The following is a 22,790-nucleotide window of genomic DNA, read 5'->3' as shown; positions in this document are numbered from 1 at the left end:
AGGTGACACACCCGCTGACTGTGCTGCCACTCAGAGGGACTTTGACAGGGTGGAGATACGGGCTGACACAAATCCCATCAAGTTCAATAAAGGAAAATGCAAAGTCCTCCACTTGGGGAGGAATAATCCCAAGCACCGGTACAGGCTGGGGGCCAGCTGGCTGGAAAGTGGCTTTGCAGAGAAAAGACCTGGGATGCTGGTGGACAACAAGTTGAGCATGAGGCAGCAACACAGCCCTGCAGCAAGGATGGCCAACAACATCCCTGGCTGCGGGAAGAGCGTTGCCAGCAGGCCGAGGAAGATGATCCTTCCCAGACTGAATGTTGCTCCAACGCCTATTTCGTTTTAAGCTGAGTAGCAGATAAAATAGAGCAGCTGTCCAGGAAGCAGGGACTGAAGTCAGGAGGTTTCCAGCACAGAGTGTATCAGCCTGAGTAATTCAAATGAATATCAATACACAACCAACTAGAAAGCAAGGTATTATGTTGCAGAGCGTTAGACAAACGTGGCTGTAGGCAAAATACAAGTTCCAGCTATGATACTGGAATACCTCACCAAGAATACACTCGATGACAAATAACACCCTACTAGAAGCAGCTCATCAGACAGTAAAAGACCCAAGATTAAAGCTTAAGACTGAGATGGATCCTGAGCAGTGCACTAAGTTTGGCTTGAAACACAGCAGCGGCTTCAACATGTACTGATTCAGCATCTCTGCAGGAAGAAACAAACTCCACCACTGTTGGGTTTCACTCCAAAGAAGCAAAATACAAGCAAATGAGGATACCTTGTAGAAATACTGGGGGGGTGTTGGCCCTGGCTGGACACCAGGTGCCCACCAGAGCCGCGCCGTCACCCCTCAGCTGGGCAGGGAGAGAAAATGCCACGAAAGGCTCGTGGGTCGAGATAGGGACGGGGAGAGATCACTCACCAATCACTGTCATGGGCAAAAAGACTCGACTTGGGGAAATCAGTTTAATTGATTGCCAGTCACATCAGAGTAGGAGAATGAGAAATAAAAACTAAATCCTAACACACCTTCCCCCACCCCTCCCTTCTTCCCGGGCTCAACTTCACTCCCAATTTCTCTCCTCCTCCCCTGCAGCGGCGCAGGGGGACAGGGAATGGGGGTTGGGGTCAGTTCATCACACGCTGTCTCTGCCGCTCCTTCCTCCTCAGGGGAGGACTCCTCACACTCCTCCCCTGCTCCAGCGTGGGTCCCTCCCGCGGCAGACAGCCCTCCACGAACTGCTCCGGCGTGGGTCCCCCGCGGGGTCCCCAGCCCTGCCAGCAACCCTGCTCCAGCCTGGGCTCCTCTCCCCACGGGGCCACAGCTCCTGCCAGGAGCCTGCTCCAGCGCGGGCTTCCCCCGGGCTCACAGCCTCCTCCGGGCACATCCCCTGCTCCGGCGCGGGGCCCTCCCCGCGTGCAGGGGGATCCCTGCTCCCCGGGGGCCTCCATGGGTGCAGGGCACAGCTGCCTCGCCATGGGCTGCACCGGGGGTGCGGGGGAATCTCTGCTCCGCGCCTGGAGCCCCTCCTGCCCTGCTCCTGCACTGACCTGGGGGCTGCAGAGCCGCTCCTCTCACATGTTCTCACTCCTCTCCTGGCTGCAGTCGCGCAGGGTTTTTCCCCCTTCTTAACTCCGTTATCCCAGAGGCGCTGCCACCGTCGCTGATGGGCTCGGCCCTGGCCAGCGGTGGGTCCGTCCTGGAGCCGCTGGCGTTGGCTCTGTCGGACATGGGGGAAGTTTCTGGCAGCTTCTCACAGAAGCCACCCCTGTAGCCCCCCGCTCCCAAAACCTTGCCACACAAACCCAATACAAGGGCATACAAATAAAAATTACTATATTGGAGCACACGTTCACCAAAAACATTTCAAGCAAGCCAAAAAGATAGCAGAGCCTGACAGCAGGCAAATGGATGCCAGGAAGAAAAAAAAAAAAAAAAAAATGGGGGGGGAGGAGGGAGAGAGGAGAAAAAAAAAAATATCAGCTTTCTGAAAGAAATCTCTAGCCAAGTGAGAAGATCAGGAAAGGTCAAATCCTGACAGGTTCTTTGAGAAAAGTCTGCAAAAGGCACAGGAACAAACATGTTTCTTCTCAGAGACAGCAGGAGCAGGCAGCCTCCAACAGGCTGTAAGCAACCTCAGTATTAAGACTGTCCAAAATAGGGCAATAGCAGGAAAAACTAAATGCATTTTCCTACATTGATGTGCACTAGGAAGGAGCTTGGAGAGCTCAGGGACAAATAGGGGGAAATCTCAACCTCATTAACAGCTTCTGCTGCTAAAGGAACAAAAGGAACAATGAGTCACCAGGGCCAGATACCTCCCAAGAGCTGGAGCAGATTACACTGCTGCTCTAATTCATGTGTAAAGCCTTGCCCGAACCGACCAGAACCAAAACGTGGCTGTGATGCCAGTTCTTAAGAAGGGCTCCAGACCGGGCGCAGGAAACCATGGGTCGGTAAGTCTGCAGGCCAGGCTGAGCAAGCCAACAGAAACTGTAGCAGTTTCTATAAATAATATATTAACCCACGTGTCCGTTTATGTTTGTGAAGAAAGGGCATAGCTTTTTTTAAGGGAGAGGGTAACTTACATATCTATGCAAAGGTGCCAGTAAGCATTTAAACAATACGGGCAGATACTCCTCCGGTGCATGTTTGGAAACCCCTGTAAATTATTCAGCAAGGTTCCTCAAGGGCTCTTCAGATAACTAAACTGGCATGAGATAAGAGGGATGGTCTTCCCATGTAAAAGGCAGGAATAAAAGGTAAGAATAATTAGTCAGTTCTCAACATAAAAAAAAAAAAATTGCCATTGAGATAACCTGCCCTGGCTTCCTCCCAGACTGCTGTCCCCTTCGCTGCCTGGGTGTTTTCTGCACTTGTTTCTCTCTCCAAAATACATTGGGAGTCCTCAAGACAGAACGATGTCACAGAAACTTAAGATGGTGGAACTTACCAAACCGACACAGTACTACAATAATGCATTGCATCCCATGAACTCGTGCGTCACAAAATGGTGACTCATATTTGTCCAACTTACAGGATGCAGAAAATGAAGCGTGAAGCGGAAAATGAAGCATGAAAAGATCTACAGTAGCATCTTGGGGATAAACCATCTCACTGATCCAAGGTCAAACTCCCAGCTCTAGACCATGAGCACCAAATGGAAGTGTCAAAGCAAACCCCTTTGTGTAACCGGTACCAAAAAATACTCTGTGCAGCCAGTCATGGCTAGGACGATACAAACCAAATCTGCTGACTGCGTGCAGCCTACTGCAGCAGATCATAAGGACGGTCTTGCTCAGCGTATCTGCAATGCAGCAGAATGACTACAGCCTTCAGTAGTAGCTGAATATCGTGATGTTCCTCTGTACTCTAGTCTTACACTTTTCAAAGCGATTTATAGCATCTGCTCACAGCCAAACATATGCTGCTTTCTCTATGAGCCCCGATTTCTAGAAATAAGCAGCTCTCTCGGGGAGAATCGGTACAGCCAGAATCATGGCCAGCCTGCTTACCAGGCAAGTCTCGGGATACCGTTTCCTGCATGCTTCCAGAACTGCGATGAAAGAGGGTTCTCGGAGTGAAAGGAAAGCAGCCAGCTGCTGCAGGTCTGGAAGCTGGGTCCCTCCAGGACATTCATATTTGAGGAAATGAACATTTTTATAATGCATGAGGTACAATGCTCAGTTCAGGTATTTTTGTAAGTCAATTACTTTGAAAAAAAACTGCTTGGAGAAAAAACATCATTTGAAGATACCAGGACACTACCCTGTCCAAGCAGATACTTTTGCCTCCTTCTAACTCTAAAAGTTGCGCTCATTTGTGGTTTGTTTTTTTTTTCTTTTTAGAGGGGGCGTTTTTGTTTTGTTTTGGTATTTTATATTACAGGTGAGCTTGTGAAATCGCGGTGCAGTCAATCACTGAAGGGCCAGCACAGCTCTCCAGGGCAGCAGCACAGCAGCCTGACAGCACAAAAAGAGGCAAGTCTGAAAACACATCGCCTCCTTGCTCCCCACAGTGCAGAGCCACTTTGTTCTCCATCCTTAGCAGAATTCATCCGGGCCAGGTATTTTATGCTAAGGCCCTAAGTGTACCATTCAATATCTTTTTTTAACATTTCTTCCCATTTTTCAAACCCAAGCTCTTCTGTCGCATGTGATGTTCTCTCTTTCTGCAGAAATTAATTCCTTCTGTCTACAATCTACATATGGAAATCTTTTAAAGAGTCACCATACAGTTGCAGCAAAGCAAGGAAGCTAATTATTTGAACTGGCTTCTTTTAATACAAAGCCCTTCTGTATGGGCTGGGCTGAAAAATGAATGTGTTTTCTTCCTTTCCTCAAGGAAGTAAAATCCAGAGTCAGCTTCTATCAGTCACCACAGAACTGTAATTAAAGAATCCAGATTGTTGTGCCCACACTCTGGTTGTCTTCCCCTTTTGTTCTTGTGCATGAAAACCCCTAGAACAAGAGAGAGTTTCCACTGACTCTGCTCAGCACTCCAGTATGATGTGAAAGTGAGAAGATGCCTCTAGTAACACAATTAAATGATTAAAATCTACTTGAAATAGCTCAAATATTCTAACTATGTAACAGGAACAACAGCAAAACCAAAAGAAAACGAAAGATCAAAGAAGGCCTGAAGTCCTTCATTAAAACAGCGATTATAATTAGTTAAGCAGATCCAGTTTCCAAGCAAGAAATGCTTCAGAGAAAAATTTACCATTTTTTTAGTATCTCCAGTTCTGAGAAAGAGGCACATTTAAAGTTTTGGTCTCTGAAAACGCAGAAGTTTTGTTAATTAACCTACTGCATTCACCTTCCCAAATCCAAAATTCCATTCCACCTCTATCAAAATTTTGAAAACAATTCCTTTTTGGTTAAAAATTGAAAGAGCAACAGAGCACACTTACTGCCCAGATTGGAAGTCCTTCTCATTCACCACAGCACAGTTGGTTAATGACAGTTCATCAGTGGGACATCTTGCTGCTTGCATAGACTACAAGGGAGAGAAAGAAGGAGAGGAAAAAAAAACTGTCAAATAAAATTTCATTTTTCCTTTACTAAGCCAAGCCTCAAAACTTCTGTAAACCCACAAAACACAAATAGGTCTCATGAGTATTAACATACTCTGAGAGCATAATCCACTGGCATTGACAAGCTCCTCTCTCTGTCTGTTTGACACAGATGTTTGTACCCAAAAGCTCTACATTTTATGAGCCTACCATACCTTATATGTTCTATCATACCTAGGAAAGTAGCTAAAAATTACCTAGGAAAAAGCCTGCAAGGCAAATGCTGTTAACTCGCTAGAGAACCCTGGTGTTCCTGCAACACGCCAGCAGGTAGCAAAGCATTCAGGAAGGCATTTCGTGCAGCAAAGCATTCAGGAAGGCATCTCGTGCCGAGTAAAAAGGCGCTGGGGTACTGTGAGAGCTGGCAAGGGAAGCAGCCCGGAGGCTGAGCCGTTCCGCTGCAGCCCTGGCTGACCCTGGCTCACACTGCTGTGCCCGGTTAGAGACCACCCCGGGAAAAGGGGGTACGACGAAGACGTTGCCTTCCTCCTTCCCTCACTTGACTCTGAAAACTGCGATCTGAGCACATCCATTCTGGATATACGTACTCTGAACAATGCGGTACAGGGCGGCACTGAAAGTCCGCAGGAAGGTTTAATTCTCCGCCAGCTGCTATCCAACCGCATGAAATCTCTCTATAGAACTTCTCAAAAGAAATATCACAATGCAAATATTTCCTACTCTACAGGAAACATCACAGATCAGTGACAAATGGAAGAAAATTAAGTTAAGCAGTCAGTTCCAGCCTATCGCTATTAGAAAAAATCACTGCAACAAATTTTGTGGGTGTGTCGTCCCCCCTCCTTTTTTTTTTTCTTTTTCTAAAGCCAGAGGAGCAATCCTATTTCAAGGGTATCTGTTCAATATTTTTCCCCTCCACTATTACTCACGAATCAGCTGCTAAAATAACCAACCACCACCACCCCCAGCCCAGGCTGCCCACCCCATTACGAGGCAGCGTACGGCACCCAGGGGCAGTGCAGCAGAGGAGCACCAAAGAGAAACCTCGGCCCTTTCCTACACCCCGAACCCCATCTGCTTCTGCAGAATTATTCCACAAAACAGTGGCTGAAAGATGCAAACTGGACTCAAAATGTCTCTAGAAGCAGAGACAAGGATGGAAAAGGCAAGATGTCTCTAACATTAGCTATAGACTCAAAAAAAGTAATTTGGAGAAAAGCTAAACTCGATCCCCCGGGATGTTATTTTTAGAACCAAAGCACAACTATTTTCTTTGTAAGATACAATTTTACAGGCAGTGCGACAGAAACTATTTGTCAGTGTCAACCTATTGCTAAAAGCAATTCAGAATGGATTTTCTCTTAAATCCCAGCAACGAAAGAAGGAAACGCACTGATCCTAATGCACACATCTCGATAATTTCCCACGAGTTAACATCCTCCTCAACCTTTCCCCCCCTACACCTCCAGCCATTTGAGAAAGGAATCAGAGAAAATTCATCTCCATGTGGACTGAAGCAAGTCTGCCCTATAGCTCAAATCAACTTTTTATGTCGTAATGTAATTCTTCTAGAGTACCTGCTATTTAGAAAAGGACTCATTATTTTTACTGAATAATACTCAATTGCCCTTGACATATGTGACAATAGAAAAGGATTCCATTTTGAGCCTCGAAACAGATTTATCCACCTAAATCTGAAGTGTAATAAGAGACTCAGTTAAATATTCTTGTAATAAAAAAAATACAGGAACATCAGCAGACTTCTGAAATACACAACCTGCCTGTTAAGGCTCACCATCTTTGGGCACTTCACAGAAAAAAGCGTTCACTATTTTATCATTTCTCCTCCCATTTGCGAGGGGACAATTTTATGAAGGGCATGCCCTGATAAAACGCATTAGGTAGGATATTTCGAGAAAACTGAACACAGAGCTCCTGGATTAAACCTTTTTACAGCACTAGTCCTCAACTGCATTTTTAATCCTCACTGACAAACTGCTTCCTACATGTTAACAGCAAGCACCTGGCAAAGTTGCCATTCTTCTGTCTTATTTCTGTCCGCATTTGGGAACGTGCAAGCTTTGCTTTAAGGAAATGCATAAATCTGCGGGAACGCGTTTCAAACCCAGCACCAAGTGCTCCTTTTGCAAGCTCCACAATATGATAGATGCGTGGCAAAACATCCTTGGGTATCTGACACGCGAAATAACGCAGCTGCTCCTGCAGCAGCATGGGCACTGACTGTGCCAGCCACCCCACAGCCTGGCGCATTCTTCCGGGGTGTTTGGCAGAAGCCCACCTCTCCCTTGGCAATGGCCAAGGTTTCAGACTCCATCTATAACCTACGCTGCGCTCCCAGCTCTCCAGTGCGTGCCCTCCTCAAGCTCCAAGACCATCTTGCAGAACTGTGATACATTATCAACATACAGAAGTGTTTTTAACATAATACAGCTCGTGCAAGAAAAGGGCGTCGCTCAATGGACGCAGGTGCTCACGAGTGTACAAGGGACAACTTCAGGAAATCTGGGCGTTTAAGAGATGATGATTAAACTGGAAAGCACCCAGGCAAGAAGGAGGAACACACTGTTCTAGTGAATTGCAGGGGCTTCCTCTTACCTCTCCTCTCCTCACCCCAGTGCTCACATTCCCAGGGATCCTTGTCTTGTCTGTTAAGCAACTGAGCTGTCGCAGCAAGGATGTGGGCATTGGCTGCTCCCGAATAAGTTTCTGGCATAAATGCAGCAGTCCAAAGCTGTAACATGAGCCAGCGGAGTCTGGAGGGCTGTCGTATGCCAGTGGTAGGACTGTCAAGGAACGCTTTAAGCTCTTGCATTTTGGGCTCCAGCTTCCCAGGACACCAGCACAAGGGCTCCCGGGACCTTGCACCCTCTCCCCTTCTCCGCCACCCAACACTGTTGGATGCACACCACACCTCAGGGAACAGAGGATGCAAAAGCCTGAAGAGTATTTCTAAGAAATCGTCAAGTAAATTTACACAAGCTAATTTTAAGCTAACTAGTAGGTTACTGCTAGCAACTAGGCAAGGCGACGTAAAGCTCAGCTCTAGCAAGCCACTAGAGCAGATCCTGCAGCCGCCAGCGAGTGCCATCTGCCGCAGTTACGCTGCTGTCAGCACTGGTCTGAAGGTGACCCCTATACAACTGCACAGGTTGCAGTTACGCCCGTGTCCACAATATAGATGTGTTAGGCTTCAACTAGCAAAAGACGTCTTCCCTGCCTGCAGTTACTGTTCTGGTTTATGCAAGGAGGAGGCTCCAAGGACAGCGAAGTTCTAGGGAAGTGACTCCACATCTGAGACAGTGCCTTCGTTCACAGCGTCCTCAGCTACGGGTACCCATCACCCATCGACAGTCATGCAGCATCCGCTAATAAATCCATGCCCACGCAGAGGTCTACTCCAATATTCCTTCTGTTCACCAAGAGAAAAATGAGACCACATGATGCATCGATAAATCTCGTGCTGAAAGAAATATGAAGGACCTCACCTTTGGATTTATGACAACACAGTAATGTTGCCTCTACTCTTCTGCCACTGAGCTGGTGCTAACCATGAGAATCCAGTGCCAGGAGGCTCAGTGATGCTGACATACTTTACTTTTACAAAGTAAAAGTTGCCCCAAAGAACAAATACCTTCATAATAGAAGCAACCACCATAACATCTAAACTTTCAGAGATTTCTTCCCCCCCCCCCCCCCCCCCCCCCAGTTGCATGGATTCCAGTTTTCCTCCACAAAAATATGAAACTCGGTTGTTTTTGCATTTTAGGACAGCTCAGCTCAGAAAGCAATGCTAAGTTATTTGGGTATTTTCATACACACATAAAACACATCTTTTCTCCTCCTGAATTTCAAGACAAGCATCCAAAGCAAAAGCAAAGCACTGCTGGTTTAAAATATGCCTGGGGAAGAGAATGAATAATAAAATCTCTGGAATATTACACATAGCACACTACATTCCGTATACTATATTACACTGTCGCACGGGCAAGCACATAGTACAAAAACACGGTTAATATTTGTGAATTGTTAAGGCTGATGATAGAGGAAGCTAAAGCAAAACACGTTTCCCCTTGCTCAGAGCCCACAGGAGACAAGCTGGTGGTACGTAATGGAAGCGCACTACTACCTGTCAGTTGTTACTGACTAGAAGAGCTAAAATATTAAATGCTAAGGCAGAGATGCTCTTCATCTGAAACAGCTTAACTCATTTAATTTCCTAATCCTACCCAAGAGATTATGAAACAGCTTTTAAAGCTGAGGCCGGTTTTGTTCTGTGCACTGTTTCTACAGGGTTTGTATAAGCCAAAGATTGTTAGTGTTATGTGTCTACAATTTTCTTTTACACAAAACACAGACATAGATATACATGCATACAGGTATATGCACATGTACCTATATATGATTTCTGTCACGCCGATGCTGGCAGACAAGCGTTAGGAAACATGACGACTCGGGCTACTAGAAATTTACGTTTCCTCTGTAGAGCCCACTGCCAGCTGCGTAGAAATGGGGATCCCCACTCCAAAAAGCACCGAAGCTCCACTGTAACAGCTGTTAGGCACCAAAGTACCTTTAGGTCCAGAGCTTCTGCACCCAGAGAAGAGGGCAACAAAGAACCTGTGCAGGAGTTATTCTCGGGAAGAAAGTTTAGTCCATATTTTCCAGGGACCAAGCAGATGCGTGCCTGCCTGGTGTGGTAGCATGGCCAACTCAAAGGTGTTCGAACTCAAACACTCATTCACCACTAAAAGTCTGAAAATAAAATCAGTTTGAATACTGAAAGGAAGAATTACGATATTGAAGGAGCTCTGAAGACAAACAGGGAACTGAGATGATGATACGTAGCCCCTACATTACCCAAGACAAGCTCCTGCTGGAAAGCAGACATGCATGAAGCATTGCCCGATATAAAGATCCAACGGACCAAGTGACAACAGAATCTGAGATGAACGTTAAAACTGCAAGCATCCGGAGCCGGCTGCACACAGATGGCAAACACCAGCACGCAGAAAGAGGAGCTGCAGCAGAGCTGGGTCAGCCATAGCCCGAGAGAAGGAGACAAATCAAGCTCTCCCAGCATGGGAAAGCCTGAAGAGGATTATGGCTACTTCCTCTCTACGTACACACACACACACCACGGAGCTGAGAAAGAGAAGAAAAACAACTCTGCACTAAAAGACAGAATAAATGGGTATAAAATGATAGCTACGCTACCGCAGCTAGTGAGTAGCAGTTAAGAAAGGGTTCCTAACCAGCAGAGGAAGCCAGTGCTGTAACAGCCTATAGTGGGTGTCCTGGTTTCGGCTGGGATAGAGTTAATTTTCTTCCTAGTAGCAGGCACAGTGCTGTGGTTTGGATTTAGTAGGAGAAGAATGTTGATAACACGCTGATGGTTTAGTTGTTGCTAAGTGCTGCTTATGCCAGTCAAGGACTTTTCAGCTTCCCATGCTCTGCCAGGGGCACAAGGAGCTGGGAGGGGGCACAGCCAGAATAGTTGATCCCGACTGCCCCAAGGGCTATTCCATACCATACGGCGTCATGGGCAGTATAGAAACTGGGGAGGGTTGGCCGGGGAGCAGCGATCGCTGCTCGGGAACTGGCTGGGCATCGGTCGGCGGGTGGTGAGCAATTGCATTGTGCATTACTTGCTTCGTATATCATTATTATTATTATCATTATTATATTGTTACTATTAGCATTACTATTTTACTTTAATTCAATTATTAAACTGTTCTTATCTCAACCCAGGAGTGTTTCTCACACTTACTCCTCCGATTCTCTCCCCCATCCCATCGGGGCAGGGGCAGTGAGCGAGCGGCTGCATGGTGCTGAGCTGCTGCCTGGGGCTAAACCATGACAGTGGGAAACAGTAAAGACAAAACTAAAACTCCTTTAAAGAAGGCATTCAGCACCATTTATGAAAGGAATGGCAACATGATGCCTACAACAGCGACCAGACTCAGCAACAGGAGATGTCCTAAATGCTGTGTTTCTGCAATTAAAAAAAAAAGAAAAAAAAAAAAAAAAAAGGGGAAGTTACTAGTTTGCAGAAGGTTTTTCTGGACATCTCAAAAAATATTTGATGAAAGCTTCCAGAGTTCTGCAGCTACAAGAAGAGATCAAACACCTACAAATAACTTTTTGGAACAGCAGGCTTGGCAAGACAGGTTTCCTTTCCAGATCTGCAAGCACTCAGAGCGCCCTGCTGTGCCTGGCAGACTAAGCACGCCGTCCCCCGGGACACGCAGCCCCGCCTGGATGCTCAGGACCAGCCTTGCCGTCTGCCCCATCTGACCTCTAGTTTACTTTGCCGGAAGCTTTTACACTTGTCGGGAAGGAGCCGCATTCTCTCTTGATTACAACAAGCCCATAAATACCAATTTTCTTCTCCTATTAAAAGAGGAACGCATTAGGAAAGTTAAAATCTCAGCATTAATATTCAAAATTTTGTCAAAGCCAGGGAACTTTGAGCAAGCCAACACTGAGACAGCCTCAGGAAGGACAGATGAGGTGCAACCGCCCTTCCCACGCTCCCACCGGCGGGAATCACCGCCCTGCGCTCGCTCGCGGGGAGGCAAACGCGGCTGCGCCGCACACACCAGCTGCCAGCCGGCACAGCTTAACATGTGGCAGAGGGAATAGCTCACATCACCACCTCCCGCATCATCCAGGGCCGGAAAGGAAACAGGGAACGTTCTTCCTGCGTTGGTTCGCACCTGCACCACCGGGAACTTTCTCATCTGTTAACGAGCAGAGCTGTCCACGTAAGCAAAGGTCAGGCCCAGCGGCCAGCACAGGTCAGCAATGCAGACACCAACCAGTCCACAGAACTGGCGGTTCTTTACACACAATATACGCTTAACGCATTTTCCATTTTCTTTATCTAACAGCAGACGTGCACTTCTGTCACGAGCCTGGGCAGCAATCTAGAAACGACTTCCGTCTTAGCACATGAAAGCCACTTTATTAGGATGGAAGCGCCTATCTTAGCAATTAGAGGATATTGGTTTTTAGGGTGGCGACTGCTGCTCACCCTTTGTTTGCAAAGTTTACAGCCAAAAGAATTCAGTGCTGCCATGGGAGCTTTTGCAACTCCAACGCTAATTTAGCCAGCGCAGTGGCATGTTGGTGCATGTAGCTTTGGGCATCTGTCTGTACAGTTTCCATTATTCTGCAATGTTATCAGAAATACAATTTACAGTTCCAAGACTGAAGGGTTTGACTGATCCAGGAGAGCAGCAGAAACAAGCGCACTAAAGGAGAACTTCCACGAGCTACTTTTAGCATGTAGCGCCTATAGTGTAACTAAATAGGTTGCTCGACCCAAAGATGTCATTCTCCACACCAGTTCTTTACAGTATGATCAGTAAAGGGATTTCAGAAAATATCTCTACCTGTGCTGCTGTGCCACATAACCGGGAAGCTGTTTCCTAACAATTTAACACGAACACCAACTCCACCTTCCAATTAAGCAATAATGACCCAGAATATGTGCATTTGTAATTAACACATCCATTTTTGGAGTGGATGTTGCCTCACATTTCTTCTGTGAGCCAAGCTCATCAACAATTTAATTACAGGGAATTGCTACTTGTCACGTTTCATCTAAACCTCTTTTAAAAATGCTTAAAGGAATGAAACATCACGCAGCCATGCCTATGATGTCAGCCTAGGATGCAAGTCACAGGATTTTGACACACTAGCTGTGAGGACACCTAATGGATGCAAATTTCTTCCCATTTATTCAGAAAAGTTACCCAATGGCAATAGGGACAAGGTTAAAAATATCCCCTTAAACTTGGAATTTGCCTCGTGAAAGCCTGAGATGCGGCTATCCCTGCGTATTTGCAATTCACCCCCCCGCTGATGGGCTGCATCTGGCACTAAACTTCTCCAGGACACTGACTAACGTACCAAACGCTACCCAATTATAAGCAGTTTGTGTTTAAGATGCAATGCCTTGCAAGTATTTCTGCATTTTCTACAGAAAAAGCGTGTAACTTGACACAACTCTAGGGCATAAATTACTCCAGATTTTTTGATAGAAGGTCACTGCTTTATTGCATCCCAGGAGACTAGAGAAACATGTTAAATCTTTTTATGCTGCGAACATTTGACCTTCCTGAACTGCGTATCTGACATACATACACAGGGAACAGCATACCAGCGCAGCAGCAGGGCAAGAGAGCGCCTTAAGAACTGTATATTCAGCCTTGATTTAACAAGCAGTAGCATTACCAGTTGGCTCAAACGCAGAGTAACAGGATACCGTGTTGAAAGCTTTTTTATTAACTGTAGTGACTGTGTTCCTTGCTTGAATTTTTCTGTTCACAGATCTTCTCCAACACAACTCTCCAGTTCCTGGAGGTCAAAAAAACTTCTGAAGATGACCAATACGGAAATTCAGTCACAAAACTCCAGTCGCTGCCAGAGAACTTCCCTGATTTGAGACAGCATCCTGACAGGTATGGGAATGACTGCCTCATGTAGAGACCACACTCTGAACCTCGTCTTTCCAAAAAATATTGCATTTACTAGGATCATCGCTATCTGTCACACCACTCGGGTCAGCTAGCACTCACTGCATCAGGTCTTCCTAAAGCTTGTCCTCTCACACTTCTGAGCGTGCTTGGACAGTATCCACCAACTGCTGGATCAAAAAAAGACAAAACATGACATAGTACCTGTATTTTACTTCTCGGGGGTTTTTTGTACATTTTCATGTAAAGAAAGGAATCAATGATAATTTTATTCCACTGAAAACCATGTCCTGCCTGGATGGTAATTTAGCAAAATATTAGTACCACTGCTCTCTAAGGACTGGTTTTCTGTGGACTCAAGCAGATCTGATTTTACGACAGAACTTCCTCCGAATTTGTAGCTAGGGCATCTCCTAAACCACAGGGCCTTCTCCTGAATGACCTCTGCGCACTAAGGTACAGGACACAGAACAGAGGATAGGAAGAGAAAAGATCTTGCTGTGCTATGGGAAAAAAAAAAAAGTAACATTTAAGAAATTCACACTTGAAGTGATCCTCAAAAGGATTGATTTTTACAAATTTTTCCTACTAAGAAAAATTCTTAACAAAATGTAGTCATTTTGGCCTGTCCACAGTGCAAAAAAAGAGGTGTGACGTACCAGCACCCCCAAAACTGGAGATGGAGAGGCAGTGCTGACATCTCCCTATTGCATTGGCCTTTTAGGTATAAGCTTTGGGCACTCTGCTTCTGCAAGAAATTAAAGTTAATCAAAGATGACAAGGGTCAGATATCCCATGCCCACAAACATTCACATGGTCACATGGTTGTCAGAATTTTATTCTAAATAATAGCACGGGTTTTTCTAATGCAAAAGTCCTGTAAGAATGATACAAGTCTATTTGCAATCATTTCACAAGACAGGTTTGCAGTTGCAGAAGTGATCTCAGAAACAGAGATTCAGATTTAGTTTCCTCCCATTTCCCTAAAACATTGCTAAAACCAATTTCTTCATATTACATATTAGGAAACACTAAAAAAAGATAAATGATGATAGAAGGACCAAAGTACCACACTGCAAGAACGAACTGAGTTGATTCACAAATGTTTCTTTAGTTGCCTGATGACGCCTGCATATTCCATATGTTAGCAGAAATCAGACTTTACAGCTTTAACCCATAAACATAAAAATCTAACCCTCAATATTTCGAAGTTTCTACCAAACCGTCCAACCTAAAACTGCCACGAGATTGGCGGCCAGGAGTACGAGAGAGCACGCGTTAGGCCAGCAGTGTCTTCAGCACCGCAAAACACCAGGGACACGGTCACCCTTCACCACCCTTCCCACTGCTGCTACACTCTCGCAACTTGACAGCTGATTTCCAGATGTCAGCAACACATCTGCTCAAGCCACAGGCTCTTCTACAGGAGTTACAGCACAGTTCTGCAGGGTAAACCGGTATCTACTAGTACCCGAGCGAAACCAAAATCATTTCCAACCCAATGCAGATGTGAATCTCTTCCGAGAAGCAAAGAGGCGAGTGTCTCCTATCACTGGGCTGATGGCAATACCACTCCAAATGAGTCCCAAATAGCAAATAAAGAAAAATTAACATGTGATACCATTTATACCATATAAAGCAGCCATTATTTCTAATCATCGTGAACTGTTACACAAGTTGCAGCTATTAGAAAACTTTAATATTCCTTAAAAAAAACCACACCAGTCTCTCTGACAGGGCATCATCACCAACATCCACGCTACCAAATCAACGTTCAGCACGTGCGACTTCCTCTCTGAAGAAAGCCAGACCTCCTGCCAGCTTGCAAGAGTAAAGCTGCAGCCACACAGACCTGCTTCATTTCCTACACCATTTCTCTACGTAGCTCTCCAATCTGGTACAGTACAAGCAAAAACGCAGGTCGTTCAGGATCAGCAGCTTGACACTGGCTGGAACAAGGCAGAGAAATCATCTGGCCTTCCTACCTCCTGCTGAGAGCTAATTCCTAATGAGGTTCAAATCAATTAGCTACAGACAGCACCAGTTAACTACCAGAGGCCCAGTCTTGGTACAAGGGATCCGTAACCAGCTACGGACACAGCTTTACGCCATTCCCTCTTCTGTAGTAGATGCTGGCCGATGTCTTGCCAAGACTCAGTGCTCTGCTTGCATGCCTAATGGTTGCCATGCAGAGAGAGATACAGAATAAATTATAACAGAAACAGCCATTATTTCTAATCATCAGAAACTATTTTTCCTGTAAACTTCCATCACCATTAATCACTGTCTCTTCCTTGCGACTGAGGAAAACCAGTGCAATTAAGGGAGTAGAGTAACATACCTGAAACAGCACTAGACAATGAATAAGACTTGCTTTATCATTTGCCTAAATTATTTAAAACATTACTACAAGTCTAAAGATTTTGTCTCTCTTCTACATCAGGAAAGCCATTCATTTCTCTCTATAAAAGTATACCTACACAAATCAAATCACATGAGTCTAATAAAAGAGGCTAGGCTCTAAATTGCGTTGCAGGACATTTTTTCAGGCCAGAAGTAGTCACTGAAGCTTTCTCTACCCATTCTCCAGGTTTAAGCACCTTTTAAAAATGCTGACAACAGAACAGCATCAGTGTTCCAGTATCAGACTCACCTGTGATACCTAAAGATATCACACACCTCCATCCTCCTACCTACTATTCCTTATTTACAAGAACAAGGATCACAACGGCTCCACTGTCACATCCGAAACGTACCCTGCTGCATGCTCACCCTGACCTCCGCATCTTTTTCAGAGCTGCTGCTATCCCACATTCAAGCTGGAGGGAGCAGGTAGCTTGTTTGTTAATTTACATTAACAGCATTCAACACGCTGCAAGATTGGATCAAGCTCAGAAAATGTATTAAACACTTTGCTCAAGAACTCTCTTCACAGCATTAAATAATCTGATATTTCTGCAACAATTATATTTGTAGATAAATCATGAAAACACTGAATAGTAAGAAGCTTCCTGGTAAGCCAAGGAAAGCATCACCCACTCCAATTGCCAGATTACTAGGCAATTAAGCTCCAATCTTTCTCTTAAATTTGCATAAATCCCCCCCTTCCTCCACCAGGCTTCCAAGTTGGCCAAATAAAAGCACGCTTTTTCAGGTGTTCGGTAGCACAAAAGCTCACAGCAGCAGGAAAAAGTTGGGGCTGATCCCTCTCCTTCCTCCCCACATTCCCAGTCACCACCTCCAGCACTCAGACCGTTCACTGAGCCTTTCCAGAACACACGGGCATCTGAAAACCAACTCATCAAACTACACGGACAGTTTTCTCTGTCAGTTTAGCATGCTGAAAAGGCTCAGGGCAAGCTCAGCAGAGCAAGTGAGCAGGGAGCAAGACAAGACCACTGCAGCCAGATTGGTTTAGGCTACAATGAGTCTCAGAAGGACGTTCATTAAGGCTAAAATGATCGTACCACTGGTGAAAGCACAGGGCTCCCATTTCTGGCAACAGAAAGCTGAAAAAAAGCTAGTCAAAACACACAGATTTCTCCTGGCTTAGCTGCAAAGGGTGAGACAAAGAAAAAAGGTACAGGGAAGAAAGTGAGACCACATATCTGGAGCAGGGACAGAGGAAAAGCTCTTAACAAGAGAGACACCACAAAATGTGATTTTTTTTCTCAATTAGAGGTGGCACTCGAGTAGATCTGCGCACCTGTGACGCACAGCTTATCACTGGGCCAAATTTCTCACCACTGCTCTACCCTCCACTGCTCTGCATCACACCACTGCACCATCTGTCGTTGTATCCACCGGAGAAACCATAATACAAAAAACTATGAGAAAACCTATTCCCCAGGATCTCAATTACTGAATTGTTTGGCCAAGACAGAAGATTTCAGCCCGAAGCAGACATTAATGAAAAACGTGACTTTCACAAGCTGATATCCAGCAAAGCATGACTGAGCTCATAGGAAAGAGAAGAGCAATCTTAGCTGCACCTTGCAGCACTTGGAGACCAACACCTGAGAACAGAGGGGATATACAAGGCACTACAAAAAGTGATGTGACAGACAAGACTGTTCCTTCACATTTCAAGGTGTTTTTGGCCACTTGCTGGTATTATCTAAGCAGTCACTGATAGGGGATATTTTATTTTAAACAAATATGGGATAAAATCACTGCGCAACCCTTAAGGTGTGTTTTAACACAACACAGTCTGGACCCACGTCACAGGATGATGCTTGGCTGATGCCCACAGGGCAGAGGACTCTCTAGGGCCTCAAAGAACCCTACAAACCTGCCCCGTACCCCACAGCACCGAGGAGTCGCCGGGGCCTCCCAGCACCCTTAGGGGACTCTCAAATCCTGCCACACACGCCATGGGGACAGGGGTCACCCCAGCCTCATGGAGGCCCTCAGGGAATCCCACAATCCTGCCCCACATCCCAGAGCACCAAGGGGTCACCCCACCCTCGCAGCATCCTTAGAGGACCCTCTACACAAGGTGCCCAGAGGACCCTGCCCCACAGCCCACGGGGAGAGGGGCCACCACAGCCCCCTAACACCCCTAGGGCACCCTAAAATCCTGTGCTGCTCCCCATATGGCCTGAGGGCCACTGCAGCCTCACAGCACCCTCGGGGGACCCTAAATCCTGCCAGCAGCACCGAGGGGTCACTCGGGCTTCACAGCACCCTCAGGGGACACCACGATCCTGCCCGCTCCCCACAGGGAGAGGGGTCACCTCAGCCTCCTGGTGCTCCTGAGGGAGCCCCAGCTCACCCCACAGCACCGAGGCATCGCCACAGCCTCCAGCACCCCTAGGGCACCCTAACATCCTGCCCTGCATCCCACAGGGCCACCGCGACCTCACAGCACCCTCAGGGGACCCTAAATCCTGCCCCACAACCCACAGGGAGAGGGGCCACCACAGCCCCCTAACACCCCTAGGGCACCCTAACATCCTGTGCTGCTCCCCATATGGCCTGAGGGCCACTGCAGCCTCACAGCACCCTCGGGGGACCCTAAATCCTGCCCCACACCCGCAGGGGGAGGGCTCACCCCGGCCTCACAGCGCTCCTGAGGGAAGCCTACGGTGCCGCCCCACAGGCCACATCACCAAGGGGCCCCCTCAGCCTCACAGCACCCCGGGGGGGCCCTGCAGTGCTCCCCCACACGGAGAGGGGCCACCCCGGCCTCAGAGCACCCTCAGGGCCGCCACAGCACGGGGGCGGGGGGGTCACCACAGCCTCACAGCACCCTCAGGGGACCCCACACCCCCCCAGGGCTGCGCTACCGCCCCGGCGGCGGGGCTGCGAGAAGCCACCGAACCACCCCGGCGCCCAGCGAGGAGCAGAAGCGGGGGGGGGGGGGGTAGCGGCGGGGCCGGGGAGGGCGGGAAGGGTCCGTCCCCACTCCCCCCCACTTACCCGCCCCGCCATCTTGCCGCTGCGCCCAGCCCGCCGCGCCGCCCGACCGCCGCGCCGCAGCCACGGCCCCGCCCCGCAGCCGCCAGGGGGCGGTGCAGCGCAGGCGCCGCAGCGGGGCTGGGCGGGTCCCCGGGGGGCGGGGCGCGGTGACGCCCCCGCACGGCCGGCGGCCCCGGATTGGCCGTTCCGCCCGCAGCGCCCAGGCACTGACGGCCGCTTCGTACCGGCACCGCCCGCCCATTGGCCTAGAGGAGGTGGGGGAGGGCGCTCTGCCGTACGTCAGCCGGGAGCGCTGTTGGGATTGGCCGGTTGGGCCGCGCGCGGGGCGGGGCCGGAGGAGCCCCCGCTCCCCTGCCGGCCTCCGGCGCCGGTAACGCCGTGAGGGGCGCGCGGGCCCGGGTGCCGGCCTGAGGCGGGGCTGGGAGCTGCGGGCACCGGCGGGGCTCGGGCCTGGCCCTGAGGGAGGGGAGCGGGGGCAGCCCCGCGGGCAGGGCCCCGCCGGCTCAGGGCGGCGCGGGCAGGGCCTGTCGGGGCCTGTCGGGGGCTGTCAGGGGCTGTCGGGGCCTGTCGGGGGCTGTCAGGGGCTGTTGGGAGCTGTCGAGGCCCGTCGGGGCTGTCAGGGGCTGTCGAGGCCTGTCGGGGCTGTCAGGGGCTGTCGGGGCCTGTCGGGGCTGTCAGGGGCTGTCAGGGCCTGGAGACCCCTCACGTCCGTGGGCCCTGAGCGTGGAGTCCTAACGAGCAGCCAGTGGGGGGTTAGAGGGGCTTCGTGCCGTAAAAGGGACCTTAAATCCGGCGAACTGCTCCGAACAGACGGTGCGTGCGTCGTACAGCAGCCAGCGGGTGCTTTACATGGGGCGCGGTGGCCGCCTCCGATGGCTTACCTTTCTTTCTGAGGTGGCTTTCCATTCAGCATCTGGCTCATATTAGTGCCCTGCTTTTATGCTTTGTGCTACCAAAAAATGCATCAACGTGGCGCTTTGGGGCATGGTTTAGTGGGCATGGTGGAGGAAATGGGCTCAAGCTGCGCCAGGGGAGGTTTAGATTGGATATTAGGAAAAATTTCTTCACGGAAAGGGTGGTCAAGCATTGGAACAGGCTGCCCAGAGAGGTGGTGGAGTCACCATCCCTGGAAGTGTTCAAAAAATGCGTGGATGTGGCACTTTGGGACATGGTTTAGTGGGCGTGGTGGTGTTGGGTTGACGGTTGGATTGATGATCTTAGAGGTCCTTTCCAACCTTAATGATTCTATTCTAGTTTTACTTCCATTACAAAATAATCCAGCCACCAAGCCAGGAAACATGAAATTTATTATTACTCTACCTTCAATTGGTTTAGTGGTGGACTTGGTAATGTTAGGTTAATGGTTGGAGTTGATGATCTTAAAGGTCTTTTCCAACCTGAACGATTCTATGGTTCTATGGAACTGCAGGTGTGTGCAAGCCTGAAAGCCAGATAACGGGATCTTAGAGCTGCTACTCTGGTCTCTCAGCATGTGTCACAGCCTGGAGTTAACCTCATTCTTTGGTGAGGTGAGGGCTTGGGGTTTCTAAAGGCGGTTGCGAGGCCTTCGCTCACGACGTGGGTGTCTTCTGCCCATTGCAGCTCTTGGTTCTACATGGAGCTGGCGTAGCCTGGTCCCCCTTGAGCACTTACTGAGTCTTTGCAGCCAGACTTCTGGATATGGATCCATACAGGGGATTTGGTTGAAATAATGCTGCGCTCTTAAGAGCAACACATCATCCTGGATAAACTGTCTCATGCTGAGAGATGAAAATAGCTTGTTCGCAAAGCTGCATCCCCCTGTGTAATGTTCTGTGGGAGAATGAAATTCCAGTTACGGTCTTTAGTCTTGACTTTGCTTTGAGGGAGGAAGGTGGCAAACGCTTGGGCTCCAAAGCGGGGTTCAATACTGTCTCCAAAGCCAACCTCAACAGCCTGGAAATCAATTTGGGGAGCGAGGTGTAATGCATTAGCAGCCTGTTAAATCATGTCCTGCGCAGGGCTTTGACAACATAATAAAATATTAATACTGATTTTAACTGCTGATTTGCTGCCTTAAACAGATAGCGACGTCCACTGTAACCCAGAGGGGAACGCCAAGTTCATGGAAAACTGGGGGGGACACTTCAACGCAGTGGGCCAAAGCGGTCAGTACCTCAGGCCACGGAGGTACCTCAGTGCAGAGTACGAGCGCAGGACTCGGCGGATAAATCGTGTGGATGCCTCAATCTGTTGTGGGCAGGTCTGAACAGTGCAAGAATTTGGTCTCCCGCAGCGAGACCGCGTTCTTGCTGCGTGCAGCTGAGCGGAGTTTCTCCGTCTGTGTCCCTTCCTCAACAGAAATCACTGCACTGGGGAAACGTCTCTGAAAAGCGGTTGTTAAATATTGCAGATAACCCCTCGGCTTCGGGCAGGTCACTGCCAGGTGGTTCTCGCTGGCGGGGATTTGCTTCCCGGCCTCTGTTACACGTGAAAGCGGCTGTGAGACTGACGGGCGAATGCCTGCGTCCGCTGAAACAGCATTTTCCTCCGCAGTTGGCAGAGGTGTCTGGCCCGGAGGGTCCTCCCGGGGGAGGCTGCTGCTGCTGCACCCCCAGCAGTCAGCTCTGGCTGAGTGATGCAGTTCTGGGGGGATTCTCACCGCTCTCAGCTTCCCAGATGTCTCTGCCGTGTGGCCTTGAAAGAGTCTCTTGCAGAAAGAAACGCTGGAAATAAGACCTCTGAATTTATAGAAATAGCAAAAACTATAGGAAAATAGCAAAAATTATAGGGAAATAGCGACTAGAGGGGACAGCGACGGTGGAGCGGCCACACTCCCCCATTGCAAAGGGGGAAAATGGTATTTCTCCATTTCAAAGGGGGAAAAAGCAAAGCAAAGCTCCTCAAACCAAATGCGAAGGTCGCACCGGTTCCTCTTCAGATCCAGGACCAGAGGGGACCCCAGCGCAGCCCTGCTCGGTCCTGAGCTCCAGCCGTGACTTGTCACCCCGGCTGAGAGGGCCGCACCTCGGGGAGCTTTGGGCACAAGGCTCTGAGCCAGGCCAGCACCTTCGCCGGGGCACGTCCCAAAGCTCTGCCCCACAGCCAGCCCCTCCCCGGGTGTCGTGGCTCAGCCCCAGGCAGCAGCTCAGCACCACGCAGCCATCACTGCCCCTGCCCCGGGGGGATGGGGGAGAGAATCGGAGGAGTAAGAGTGAGAAAACTCCTAGGTTGAGATAAGAACAATTTAAAAATTGAAATAAAGTAAAATAGTAATGATAATAGTAACAATATAATAATGATAATAATACTACTACTACACAAAGCAAGTGATGCCCAATGCAATTGCTCACCACCCGACGACCGATGCCCAGCCAGTTCCCGAGCAGCGATCGCTGCTCCCCGGCCAACCCCCCCAGTTTCCATACTGCCCATGACGCCGTATGGTATGGAATGGCCCTTGGGGCAGTTGGGATCAACTCTTCTGGCTGTGCCCCCTCCCAGCTTCTTGTGCCCCTGGCAGAGCATGGGAAGCTGAAAAGTCCCTGACTGGCATAAGCAGCACTGAGCAACAACTAAAAGCATCAGCGTGTTATCAGCATTCTTCTCCTACTAAATCCAAACCACAGCACTGTGCCTGCTACTAGGAAGAAAATTAACTCTATCCCAGCCGAAACCAGGACACTGGGGCAGGGAGCGAGGGATGAAGCGGGGGACGGTGCGCGCTGTGGAGCCCAGACCTTCACGTCTGGCTGCCTGCAGACACAACATCTGCGTCCCGAATCCCAGGGCGGGCAGCCTGGCCCCGCTCCCTGGGTGGGTTTAGGAAGGCGCACTGGGCAGG

At 48.8% G+C, this 22,790-nt stretch overlaps 1 protein-coding gene across 1 annotated transcript in view; it reads right to left on the bottom strand.

Moving 5' to 3' along the window:
* The window catches only part of NSF (N-ethylmaleimide sensitive factor, vesicle fusing ATPase), a 79,809-nt gene extending 65,563 nt beyond the window's left edge, over positions 1-14,246 (bottom strand). The window contains 4 exon segments of the mRNA XM_075722612.1: positions 4,923-5,008; positions 13,649-13,681; positions 13,683-13,716; positions 14,206-14,246. Of these exon segments, the coding sequence (XP_075578727.1) occupies positions 4,923-5,008; positions 13,649-13,681; positions 13,683-13,716; positions 14,206-14,246 (194 nt within the window).
* Between the last annotated feature and the right edge of the window lie 8,544 nt (positions 14,247-22,790).

Source organism: Pelecanus crispus, chromosome 18 (assembly GCF_030463565.1).
Source record: "Pelecanus crispus isolate bPelCri1 chromosome 18, bPelCri1.pri, whole genome shotgun sequence".
Taxonomy (NCBI): Eukaryota; Metazoa; Chordata; class Aves; order Pelecaniformes; family Pelecanidae; genus Pelecanus; species Pelecanus crispus.
Note: the sequence above shows the minus strand (reverse complement) of the source record. Positions and strands in the feature narration are given on the sequence as shown.